The sequence below is a fragment of the Elephas maximus genome, chromosome 20, assembly GCF_024166365.1.
Source record: "Elephas maximus indicus isolate mEleMax1 chromosome 20, mEleMax1 primary haplotype, whole genome shotgun sequence".
Lineage (NCBI taxonomy): Eukaryota > Metazoa > Chordata > Mammalia > Proboscidea > Elephantidae > Elephas > Elephas maximus.
Window position 1 is genome coordinate 46,006,126 of NC_064838.1, and position 13,872 is coordinate 46,019,997.

Below are 13,872 nucleotides of genomic sequence, written 5' to 3' on the forward strand. Positions count from 1 at the left end.
CATTATCATCAGTGTCCATGCTGTTCCATATCTCTGTTCCAACAAGAGCCCTGATACAGGAGACTTCTGCTTAAAAACACTCTTAAGATCTCTCGAGTTTACTTCCAGGGTGCTCACACTCATTCTGCAAAGTCCAAAATGCATGTCCTAGCAACAGTAACTATGCCAGGATTACCATGCAGGTAGCATTGGTTTTAAGATGTAACGATTTCAGAGATAGTACAACATGAAGGGAAAAAAAAATGTGTGTGTGCCTTACAATTGATCCTTATTAGCTACCTACCACTACGGGCTGGCGTTTGGTCTGAGGATGAAACCCAGTTTGACGCTGACCTAATGCCATGCTGTAACGAAAGTGCAGTAATAAAGGCAGGGAACGACCCTTTCTACTTCTTTATCTTCATTACAGTTCACTTCTACTGGGGTGATTTTTAAAATATCAATATTGGCAATAACATGCATGCTTGAAATAAAGAATTTAAGTCCATATGAAATAATAATAAACCAATGAATGAGCGAGAATTGATCAAACACAAAGATTTACACGAAGACTGCATTCAAAACAACCTTCAAAACCACCACCTACACTCAAAGCCCATGCAACAGCCGGTCATCTGCAGCTCCGTGTGGCCACGCCCCGCTGAATCTTAAAACACTCTGGGTTTCCTAGCACCCATTGGATCTTTACTCAACTCTGGAAAACTAATCCCACACATTCAGTAGCCAGAGAGGTGTTTGTTGTTTTGTTTAATTATCGTACTTTAGGTGAAGGTTTACGGAACAAATTAGCTTCTCATTAAACGGTAAGTACGTATATTGTTTTATGACATTGGTTAACAACCCCGTGACATGTCAACACTCTCCCTTCTCAACCCTGGGTTCCTTATTACCAGCTTTCCTGTCTTCTAATCCTTGCCCCTGAGCGGATGGGCCCCTTTAGTCTTGTTTTATTTTATGGGCCTGTCTAATCTTTGGCTGAAGGGTGAACCTCATTCCTGAGCTAAAAGGGTGTCCAGGGGCGATATTCTCGGGGTTTCTCCAGTCTCTGTCAGGCCAGCAAGTCTGGTCATTTTTAGTGAATTAGAATTTTGTTCTACATTTTTCTTCTGCTCTATCCGGGACCCTCTATTGTGATCCCTGTCAGAGAAGTCAGTAGTGGTAGCTGGGCATCATCTAGTTGTACTGGACTCAGTCTGGTGGAGGCTGTGGTAGATGTGGTCCATTAGTATAATAGCCAGGAAGTTCTGAAAGCAGCAAAGTGGGATGAAAAGTCACACCTGGGTGCTGAATAGATATTCGTCTGAACAATTCGTCAGATTGTTCTGCAGGCCATGAGAGCCTCCTCTCCCCACCCTCCACACCAGGATGTATCAGGAAGGAGTTCCTGGCCTCTGTGTACTCCTGGAAACCCTCTCAACTCTTCCTTGCTCCACCACATTCATGGCATGACCACCCTCCTCAGCCTAAAGGCTTCCTGGGCTCTCATGCCCTTCGTCTCTACTTAAGTTGTCACAGTGAGCTCAAGCATAACAACGATTGTAAGGATGGCACAGGACCGGGCACTGTTTCGTTCTGTTATGCATAGGGTCGCTATGAGTCGGAACCAACTCGATGGCACCTAACAACAACAACAAGCTGTCACAAGAAACTCAAAACTCCTAGGTCAACCCCCATCTCCTGCAGTTTGAGTAGTAAAAGGATTTGCCTTTCTCCCTTTTATATGCCACAGCTCCTCCATTCCCAACTTCTGAACCCCTTCCACTGTGACTTTGGGAGTTCATAGTTATCTGCAAAATCACTCAGATCTTCAACCTCGTCTCTGTATGTTCTATTTACCTTTCTGCTCTATTTGAAACCTGCCTCTCTTAGGACCTTCTCTTTTCTACAGGCCCTTCAAGTGATGGATACTTTTTTCCCACTCTGCTTGTACCACTGGACCTCGATGTCACCTTGTTCCATACAGTTGCTTCTACATAAGGGACTGGCAAATTTTTTTCTTAAAAGGCCACACAGTAACTATCTCAGGCTTTGCAGACCATGAAGTCTTTCTTTCAACTACTCAACACTGCCATTACAACACAAGACTAGCCACATACAATACACAAATATCTCTTTGTTCCACCAAAGCTTTATTTATGAAGGTAAGCAGCCAGCTGGCAGGATGTAATTTACTGATTCTCAGATTACCAGTCTGTACCACTTAATTCCTCTCCCAATTTCTATCATCCTCTGATCACCAAATCACTCACCCTTATTCCCTAAAACACACTGTTTCCCTTTCTAACACTACCCCTGCCGCAATTTTTTGGTGATTTCCACTTTACTCCACAAAATATGTTATAGATTCTGGCTTAATGAGAACTAAAGCTTATAAAGTTTTGTTTTGTTTGGGGAGGAGCGGCTGTACAAGAACACAAAAGTATAAATTTATAATTGCCCCTGTGTCAGTGAGGGGCCCTGAAACCATTAGCTTCACAGTAAATCTACCTGTGCGTCTTCTGGAATGCCAACTTGGCAAAAGTCCATTGAGCACGAAATTTAAATAGCCACCTAAATCACCTTACAGACAATTCTTCCATGACTAACCTCTCAATTCCCTAAGCTCCTGTCCTCCAGGATTTTGTTCTCCATTCCACCTCTATTGTACAGTCCCATGCTTCCATGGAACAGTACCTGCAAACCTCTGCAATCTCAGTTTCAGGCAGCTGATTCCTTGTCCACTCTATCAGCTAGATAACAACAGGACTACTATTTTTCTCTTCTTTGAATGAGAGAGGCCATTATTCCACAATCTCCTCATTTTCAGCCCGAGTTAGAGAGAAGAACGTTCTGAACGGATGGCTGAATGAGCTTTTTGATAATGGAACGAGCATCAGTGAGATTTATAGGAAACTCACAAAGTTTCTAATAGAATTGTGCTGTCAGAAGAACCACCAGCTTAGCCTATAAAGGACGGGGACAATTCTTTTCAGAATGAAAAGAGCTCTCAGGGTTCCCCAAACCTCTACAGACAGAAAGCAAACTTAGGACACTATTCGGCTATAAACACAGGTCATTTTTCATGGGAAAGGAAGGATGATTCAGAGGGCTGAGGCAAGAGCCACAGAGAGCCATCCTCAGGGAGCAGAACTGGGCCAAACACAAGGAACACGTTTTTTTTTTTTTTTTTTTTTTAATTCCTGGAGAAAAAAGAACTGAGAAAATGTGCCCACCAAGATTTCAGCATTGCCATAGATCAGTGAATGTCATGTGCCTTCTATTTTTCTCTTCTCTGAATGAGAGTATCTACTGTGGTCCTTTCTGTAGCTCATCTTTATAGTCTGAGAATGTGGGGGAGCAGATAACAAGTTTCCTTAAGTTCACAGGTCTTCAAGATTAAGAGAAATGGTATTCAAGGAGCTGCACCTGAGGAAACGTACCCAAGGAGCCTCCTACATATCTAGTCTTGATTTAGATGACAAGATCCTAGCAATCAAGCCTGAAGTCATCTGTAATAAGATGAGATTTGGGAGAACATTAGGACACTTTAACTGTATATTGCATGTGGGGAAGACATGAATCATTAGGGGCTACAGAGCACACCTTTCTCCAAAGACATCTCCCAAAGAACTGCGCCTCCTAGTATTCACACTCTTTGTGGGACGTTTTTAATTACAAATTCAATTTCTTTACCTGTTACAGGTCTATTCAGATTTTCTATTTCTTCTTGAGTTAATTTCAGTAGCTTGTCTTTCTAGAATTTGTCTTTTTTTAGAAGTTTATCTAAGTTATCTAATTAATTGATATACAGCTGCTAATAGTATTTCCTTGCAATCCTTTTTATTTCTATAAGGTTGGTAGTAATAGCCCCTCTTTCATTCTTGATTTTAGTATTTTATGTTCACTCTGTGTTCTCTTGGTCAGCCTAGCTGAAAGTTTGTCAATTCTGTTGACGTTTCCAAAGAACAAATTTTTATTTAATTAATTTTCTCTATTGTTTTTCTAGTCTCCAGTTCACTTATTTCTGCTCTAATTTTTATTATTTCCTTCACTCTGTTTGCTTTGGACTTACTTTGCTCTTCTTTTTCCAGTTTCTTAAGGTAGAAAGTTAGGTTATTGAATCGAGAGCATTCTTCTTTTTTAAAGCTAAGCATTTATATCTATAAATTTCCCTGTCACCATTGCTTTACTTGTATACCATAAGTTTTGGTAAGATATTTTTTGTTTTCATTCATTTCAAATTTCCCTTATGATTTCTTCCTTGATCACTGGTGATTCAGGACCTAAAAATATGTTTAATTTCCACATATTTTTGAACTTACAAGATTTTGTGAATTTATAAGATTTACGGTCTGCCATATGATCTGGAGTCCCTGGGTGGTATAAATGGTTAAGTGCTCAACTACTAATTGTGAGGTTAGTGTTTGTACACACCAAGAGATGCCTTGGAAAAAAGGCCTGGCGATCAGCTTCTGAAAGGCCACAGCCTTGAAAATCCACAAAATACAGTTCTACTCTGCAACATGTGGGATTGCCATGAGCCAGAATCAACTCAACTGCAACTGGAGAAAGTTCCATGTACACTTGAGAAGAAGGTATACCTTGGAGAAAGTTCCATGTAAACTTGAGAAGAAGGTATACCTTGGAGAAAGTTCCCTGTACACTTGAGAAGAAGGCATACCTTGGAGAAAGTTCCATGTACACCTGAGAAGAAGGTATACCTTGGAGAAAGTTCTATGTACACTTGAGAAGAAGGTATACCTTGGAGAAAGTTCCATGTACACTTGTGAAGAAGGTAGATTCTGTTGCTGTATAGAATATTCTGTAGATGTCTACTGGGTTTAGTTTATCATGTTGTTCCAGTACTTTCATTTCCTTTTTAATTACCTGTCTAGTTGTTCTTACTTATGGAAGTCAAAGACTACAGACTTCAGTATAGATTACACCCAACTGTAAAGAAAAGGAAAAACCTCACAACTGGTAACATAAACAACATCAAGATAAAAAGAAAAAAAAATTGAAATCTGTTAAGAATTTCATTCTTCTTAGATCAACAATGAACACCCACGGAAGCAGCAGTCAAGAAATCAAATGACTTATTACAATGGGCAAAGCCGCAGCAAAAGACCTCTTTAGAGTTCTAAAAAGTGAAAATGTCACATTAATGACTAAGGTGCACCTGACCCAAACTATGGTCTTTTTAATCACTTCAGATGCAACTGAAGTTGGACAATAAAAAAAGAAGACAGAAGAAGAATTGATGCATTTGAATTGTGGTGTTGGTGAAGAATATTGAATATGTCAGGGTATGCCAGATGAATGGACAAATCATTCTTAGATGAAGTACAGCCACAATGCTCCTTAGAAGCAAGGATGGCAAGACTTCGTTTGCTTACTTTGGACACGCCATCTGGAAAGACCAGTCACTAGAAAAGGACATCATGTTTGGTAAAAGAAAGGGTCAGCAAAAATGATGGAAATCCTCAATGATACAGATTTACACAATAGCCACAAAAATGGGTCCAAATATATCAAAGATCTGTTGGCTCACTGATCAGCTCATGACAGGTCAGAGATTTATTTAAATGTCTTGAACCAAAAAGTCTCCCACCCGTATGCTCGGGCACATCTTCAACATTTAGGGAGTTAACAACTCTGTGCAGGGCTCAGTGTCAGCCAGAGGTAAGAGATGGAAGCCCTTTCAGATCTTTTCTGGTCCGGCGCACAGTCCTGTGTAGTGTGCAGCCTTCTAGATTGCCCAGGAAATATCTCCTATGGATATCTCATTCCCCAGGTCATCCTTGTCAGTCTCTACCCAGACTCTTGTTTGTCTCAACTTACATCTCAGCATCAGGCAGTTGAAATGTTAAAAAATTTTCCAAAGCTTTTTCAAGAACTGCCCTAGGGATAGGTCTTTTCTGCAGGTAAGCTCTGAGTCAGATCAAATAATGACAATTCCCTATGAATGGGGCTTTTCCAAAGAGCTATGAGGCATGTCAAAGAATGACAGTGCTCTGAGAATAGGACTTTGAGGAGAGTTACAAACATGGAATGCTCTCTCCCAGGGGCTGCAAAGCCTGCTGATTTTCACTATCCCTATCTAACCCCAATTTCAATGTTTGCTGGTAATATTATTATTAGTTATAGCTGCTTAAACATTTATTTTGAAGCTTCAACTTTACATAGTACTTCTTGACTCTCTGTCATGGAAGATAGGGAAACATACAAAAGGAAAAACTCAACAGAAGCACAGACTAATTTTAAAAAGCATTTACCTTGTTCATAAAGTAGCTTCATGTTCGAATCTTTACAGGCAACCAGATTGTTGAGTAATGCAATCACACTTTGCATGGTGTTACCCAGAATGCTCTCCTGATGCACCTGCAAATAGATAACAGTTTACATCATGATTGCACAGAAATACAATTAGATGATAATAATAAAAAAAAAAAACAAGCAAATGATCTCCATCCCTTCATTCTTCACACAAGTTTCAATGCTTACTTTCTGCAGGTGAATGAGCCAGCTGCTCTGCTGTGGGGAGGCGCCCCCAGCAGTGAGCTAGGCGAGCCGGGAAGCAGAGGGAAACATTCAGAGCACCAGGGTCACTGCACGCAGCGCCCTGCCTGTGAGCAAGGGGCAACCACGTGGCCCTCCGTGCTTTAGAAGGGAGACAAGAGAGTGAGAGTGACCAGAAATCAACTGTACAGAATTCAGGAGAGCATACTTGAAAAGGATATTGAGAGCACAAAAAAAAAAAAAAAAAACTACTTAAGCAAGGAGATATTTTCTGCAGTCTCTAGAGTCTCCTGGTGCTGATGTTTTCCCACTTTAGTTTTGTGCGTGTATGATATGGCAGACATGCATCACTGCCTCACTGTTTGGGGACAATAAACTCCACTGGGACCTAAAAGAATAAGGTGTTTCCCCCCGCCTTCATATATGTGTCATATATCAAGGAGTAACTTAGGTCCTAAAGAGAAAGAGGAAAATGAGTAATTCCCTCAGTCTCAGTTTTTCATTATAAAGACAAATAAGATGGTTTCTTTCTAAGTGTTAAAGGATATAAAAAATAACATGCATTTGTTTTGTTTTCTTGCCTCTGAATTTAAATAATTTTAAAAGTAACACATATTGTAACTGCAATTATAAAATTTCAAGCAACACAAAAATAAAATTTCCTTTTAGGGTCACAACTAGGGTGAGACAAGTGAGACGCATAGGGTGCAACACTTAAGGAGGTGCTCTCTCTTAGGTCCGTGCAAGGGCAAGTTCTCATGAACAGTGAGGGTGTCTAGGCATCTAGCTTGCCTCACTCTAGTCCTGCCCTCCTCCCCTTGGCCACTCCCTTAATAATTAGTCGCACCCTGAAAGCTAACAAGTATACCAATTTAGTAGGTTTCATTCAGGCCATTTTCTATTCATCTTCACACATACATATGGAAATACATGGTTTTCTTTTTTTTAACAAACTGTATCATACCTATTAATTCACTCAATGAATAATTAATGAGTAGCTATTATTTGTTATTTGTCAGGCACTGTGCTGGGCACTGGGGATACAGAAGTGAGCCACACCAGCCACGGCCTCAGACCTCACGCAGGTTTCGCTTTACTATGAATGTATCTTTCCAGCAAATTTATTCACCAAATATTTACTGAGCATCTGTTATGTGCCAGGCATGGTCCTAGGCACTTGAGATATACTGGTGAACAAAGCAAAGTTCCCTGACCTCATGGAAATGGTACATAAAAGACATAATAAATAAGTAAACTGAATAGCGTGTTAGAAGGTGGCAAGTGCTATAGCCAAAAAGACAGAGCAGGAATAGGGGGATGGAGAGAGCAGCAGTGGGGCAGTACGCGATTTCAAGTTGCAGTCAAGGTGGGACTTGTTGAGAAATACCATTTGAGCAGGCATTTTATTTTTAATGTTAGAGCATCTTAAAATTCCCTGGTTTAATGAATTCATTTTAACAAACATTTTTTGAAATCATTTAGATTTATAGGAGAGTTGCAAAGATAATACAGAGAGTTGCCAGGACACCACATTACATTTAGAATTCATGTTTTTAACAAATAGTTACTAAGTGCCAGCTGTTCTAGGTTAAAAAAAAAAAATTTTTTTTTTTTTTTTTAGAACTTGGCTTATATCGGTAAACAAAACAGACAAAAATTCCTACCAGTGTGGAGTTAACCTTGTAGCAGGCAGAAAAGACAATAAACAATTAACATAATAAATGAGTAAATTATACGGTATGTTAGAAGTAATGCATGCCATGGGGGATAAAAACAGACAACCGTTGATATGCTGCTTTGAGTGTGTGGCACTCTCCACAGTCCTGCCAATAATCCAGTCTCCTATATCAGAAACTCAGTAGAAACACATATTGAAAGCCACGTGGTCGGCCACCATCTCTGAGTGGAGTACCACTGCCTGTTTCCTACTCAGGTCAAAATCTGACACACAAGAGATCTGGTTGCTATGTAACGCATACGTTGCCCTGGTTTCCATTGGCCATCACTGAACTGCTCAGAACTAGTTCAAAGTCCTGCCCTGTTTCTGTTGGCCATGACTGAAATGCTTAAAACAAGTTCAAAGCATTTTCAACCCTTTGCAATTGAGTCAATTCTGACTCACAGAGAACCTATAGGACAGAATAAAACTGGCCATAGGGTTTCCAAAGCTGTAATCTTTACAGGAGCAGGCTGCCACATCTTTCTCCGGAGAAGTGGCTGGTGATTTGAACCACCAACCTTTTGGTTCGGTGCGAAGCACTTAACCACTGTGATACCAGGGTTCCTTTCATCTACAGTGAAACATGTGAGAGCCAGTATGCTATGGGACTGTCATGTTTTTCTGAGTCTTGCAAGTTTTCTGCATTTGACAGGGTACAACCTTACCACTTTTCTATCACTAGTTTTAGTGGAAAATGTTTAAGTTTCCTTTCTCTGACAGGTTTCTGCCTTTCACAGGTTTCGCTGTATTTTACTCAACAAATATTTACCGTGTATCTAATATGTTTCTGGGCAAAGTAGTAAAATTCATTCATAAAATCAACTGGGCTTCGTACATTTTTACCAACAGAGCTTTAAATATATATGTATTTTTAAATACATTCTACTCAGGTCTTTTTACTTTGATCCAATTTTGGTTATTTCCATTTTCCTAGAAAATCTTCTACAATGCCTAAATTTTCAAACATAATAAAATTGTACGTCTCATTCTCTGATGCCTTCATAAATCTTCTCTGACTCCTAATTATATTGCCTTTTATACCGTGTCCTCCCCTCTTTACTGTCGATCCGACTCACCACAGCACTGCTTATTTTATTGGTCCTTTCAAGAAACCAACTTTCCATTTTAATGATCAATCGATAATTTTGCTTCGAGTTAATCATTATGAACATACACAAATTTCCCACTGCTTAGGTATGCAATAGGATGGCACTGCCTTGCCACTTGAAATTAGGGATGACCACAAGACCAGCTCTGGCCAATTAAACCAATTTGGGTAGGAGCTTTAAGGACCACTCAGAGCTTCATCAACCTCTCTTTTCTTCTGCTCCTGTGGGGGTGACATTCCAGATGCTAAAGGCACCAACAGCCTAGGTCCCAGAGTGAAGGCATGGAGTAGAATATCCAGGAGCCCCTTGAGAGACATACGGCTTCAAAAGCTTACAAAACAACAAGGCACCTGGCTCTGAAACTGCTCTCTCAACAGATTTGTCCTTCTCACTGATGAGAGCTACTTGATTACAGGCAAGTCTTCCTATCTATGTCTTTGCTTGATACAAGACAAGGGGTTTGCTTTACAAGTACTGTTGTTGTTGTTAGGTGCCGTCCAGTCGGTTCCAACTCATAGCAACCTTATGCACAACAGAACGGAACACTGTCCGGTCCTGAGCCATCCTTACAATCGTTTTTATGCTTGAGCTCATTGTTGCAGTCACTGTGTCAATCCACCTCGTTGAGGGTCTTCCTCTTCTGTGCTGACCCTGTACTCTGCCAAGCATGATGTCCTTCTCCAGGGACTGATCCCTCCTGACAACATGTCCAAAGTATGTAAGACGCAGTCTCGCTATCCTTGCTTCTAAGGAGCATTCTGGTTGTACTTCTTCTATGACAGATTTGTTTGTTCTTTTGGCAGTCCATGGTATATTCAATATTCTTCACCAACACCACAATTCAAAGGCATCAATTCTTCTTCCATCTCCCTTATTCACTGTCCAGCTTTCACACGCATATGATGCAATTGAAAATACCATGGCTTGGGTCAGGCACACCTTAGTCTTCAGGGTGACATCTTTGCTCTTCAACACTTTGAAAAGAGGTCCTTTGCAGCAGATTTACCCCATGCAACAGGTCTTTTGATTTCTTGACTGCTGCTTCCATGGCTGTTGATTGTGGATCCAAGTAAAATGAAATTCTTGACAACTTCAATCTTTTCTCCGTTTATCATGATGTTGCTCACTGGTCCACTTGTGAGGATTTTTGTTTTCTTTATGGTGAGGTGCAATCCATACTGAAGGCTGTGGTCTTTGATCTTCATTAGTAAGTGCTTTAAGTCCTCTTCACTTTCAGCAAGCAAGGTTGTGTCATCTGCATAACGCGGGTTGTCAATGAGTCTTCCTCCAATCCTGATGCCCCGTTCTTCTTCATACAGTCCAGCTTCTCGTATTATCTGCTCAACTGACTGGAAGAGATCCATACTTATGCCTATTCCCAAGAAGGGTGATCCAACAGAATGTGGAAATTGTAGAACAATATCATTAATATCACACGCAAGCAAAATTTTCCCGAAGATCTTTCAAAAGTGGCTGCAGCAGTATCTTGACAGGGAACTGCCAGAAATTCAGGCTGGATTCAGAAGAGGACATGGAACCAGGGATATCATCGCTGATGTCAGATGGATCCTGGCTGAAACCAGAGAATACCAGAAGGATGCTTACCTGTGTTTTATTGACTATGCAAAGGCATTCGACTGTGTGGATCATAACAAATTATGGATAACATTGCGAAGAACGGGAATTCCAGAACACTTAATTGTGCTCATGAGGAACCTTTACATAGATCAAGAGGCAGTTCAGACAGAACAAGGGGATACTGATTGGTTTAAAGTCAGGAAAGGTGTGCATCAGGGTTGTATTCTTTCCAAGTACTGGTGTCTAAAAATTCCTACAAACACACGCCTAAGAGCACCTTTGTGGTGAACATTAATGTTTCAATGTTTCACTGACACCAGCTTAAGAAGATTAATGTGGAAGTGATGGTGTGCCACCAATTCTACCTAATTATTCTTACAGCTGGTTGGAAGGAAAGAGTGATAAATAAGCACTACAATGACACTATATGTTATTTGTAACAACGTAACTAATGATACACAGGAAACCTATTCTTGTGAACAAACTGAAGCTAATAAAGCTTTTTTTCTTTTTGTTAGTCCTGCTTGGTAAAATGACACATACCGCTCCTTATTCAAAGACCAGTCTGTCAGAGAATACAGGCTGGTCTTACTGGGGATAAATACATTGTTTCTTTGACGTAAACGCTTTTACGACTAAATTCACTTTTTCTATTTGCCCTCAGCAAGGCTTGTGCCAGTTCTGAAGCCAATATTTTGGTTTTTCCTCATGATCAGTGGCAAGTGACACTTGTTAACATAAGCTTTTTAGTACAAAAGCCAACTCTCCCGACCTCTGTTATCCCTGGGTGCTAAAAATGCAGGATCAGATCCTGGCCAACCAGAGTCTGGGGCTCCCAGCCTGGAGGTGGCAGAATCACTGTAGAATGAGGGTGTCTGCCAGCCCTGCTACTCACTCTGCAGAGAGGTGTAAAACTAAGGTGCACTCTGATTATCAAAAGCCCCCACCAATATTATTACTGAGAGGTCTCAGGGAAAAAAGATTTATGCTCAGAATAAACAAGAAACTAACACAGTAATCCTGTAACCAGACTGGGAGAAACGATTTCTATTGTAGGCATTGTTAAAAACACTGCTGGTTTTTAGTTCCTTTATTGTTGGTTTTCAAACCATACGTAGACCATGAACTTTGTTCAGTATAAACTGGAGGCTCTATAAAAATTGCATGACAGATATTATACTTACTTACTCTTCCGTCTTGTAGGCCTATGTGCTTCTTACATATATATAAGGCTGGAGTGGGAAACTGAGGAACAGAGTAATTAATTACTCCTGCTCAAGATGATGACGTGGTTCTCTAGGGGAATGAGGACAGCTACCACTGTGGCCTAGATTCATAATTTTCCCCAGAAAGAACGCTAAATACATGGTTAGAGCAGATGAGAGGTGTAAATAGGAGTTAATCACACTTCTGTTAAATTTATCAAATTGAGTAATTTCATTTCTCTTAAAAAGCTTTTATAAGACGACTTCTTGCTGTTCACAATCATATTAACCTACAGGGGCCAAATTATGCATTGAAAAACAACCACGTTTACATCTCAAAGTCACAATGGAAGATAACATAAAGGAAGAAAACACAAGAGTAAGTATATGGGGCCAGAATCCTTGGGCAAATCTGGCTGGAAAGAAAAAGGGGCACGCAAGTATGGCTGAAAGGCCAGAGCTGGAGAGGAGGGATCATTCCAATTAAAGGCAGGTGTCATACCTGGACACACCTCTGGGACAACCCCTTCCACAAAAAACATTTATGCCTGAGCTGCAGGGTGGAAGGACTGTAATAGAAGGCTACGTGGAATCCTGACTTGCTAAAGAAGCAAGGAGTATACAACACTGGTTATCTGACACATGCAACGAGAGCAGAGTGAGGAGATGAAGCAGGTGACAACCTGCAACAGGGCCTTTGGAACAGGGTCAGGGGCCCAGACACCAGAACCAGCAACACCAGCTCACCTGGGACAAGACATTACTGACAATTTACTACGTGCTTTTTTTTTTTTATGTCCTGTACCTTTAGCACTTCACCTACATCGTCTCATCTAATCCTTACCAAAACCATGGAAGAGGGTACCCCTCTCCCCTTTTTATAGATATGGAAACTGAGCTCAGCAAGGTGAATCGTGGCTTGCTCAGGGTCATCAGCTCTTTAGTGGCGGAGCTGGGATTCTGGGTTGGACTGCAGAGGCCATGCCCCCACATGATGTCAGTAATCCGGAGCTGGAGAGAAGGGGTAGGTACCAGGGGTCACCCAGGTTAGTCAGCACAGAGAGCCTACACCTCAGATTAACTAACATATAACACTGCCTGCGTGCCCACAGAGCTGTTTAGGAGAATTTTACAGGAGTCTGGTCTAGGGGGTAGGAAGAACCAGAAATACTGATCTGGGACTGCTATTGTGATGCTAGGATCCCTGGTGGCACAGTGGTTAAGAGCTTGGCTACTAACCAAAAGGTCATTGGTTCGAATCTACCAGTTGCTCCTTGGAAACCCTATCGAGCAGTTCTATTCTGTCCTATAGAGTCGCTATGAATTGGAATCGACTTGATGGCAATGGGTTTGGTCTGGTTTTTCATCGTGATCCTAGTTCTCCCTCCAGAATCTCCACTGCCCCTGTCATCACCACTTTACAGAGAACTCTGAATATATGTCACTCTGCTCTAAGACCTATAACCCAGGATACAACAGGTAGGTACTAGGCAACTATAGGAGAGGAAAGAATGAGCCTATCAACCAAAAGAATAAAAAGACATACCAGAATCACCATTAATAGCCACAATATTTGGACACTTGGTGTTAACACTGGCTGACGAGTTGGAGGGAGGAAGCTGAGCTCAAGTAAGACTGCATCAGTGATATCCCACAAAGCCCCACAAGGCGATTCTATCACACTATGAGGTTATGATGAAAATATTTAACTCCTTCATCCATAACCCATCAGTAAGCACAGCTGACCTAATTTGTGTGCCCA

General features: G+C 41.0%; 1 protein-coding gene across 10 annotated transcripts in view; it reads right to left on the bottom strand.

The window, feature by feature from the left end:
• The window catches only part of ULK4 (unc-51 like kinase 4), a 710,695-nt gene that overhangs the window by 269,750 nt on the left and 427,073 nt on the right, over positions 1 to 13,872 (bottom strand). For all 10 annotated transcript variants that reach the window (XR_007514399.1, XM_049862196.1, XM_049862197.1 and 7 more), the window contains one exon: positions 6,255 to 6,360. Coding sequence is in view for 9 of the 10 variants with exons in the window: in XM_049862196.1 (XP_049718153.1) it covers positions 6,255 to 6,360 (106 nt within the window). In the remaining variant the exon portion in view is untranslated. The remainder of the gene's footprint in view (positions 1 to 6,254; positions 6,361 to 13,872) is intronic.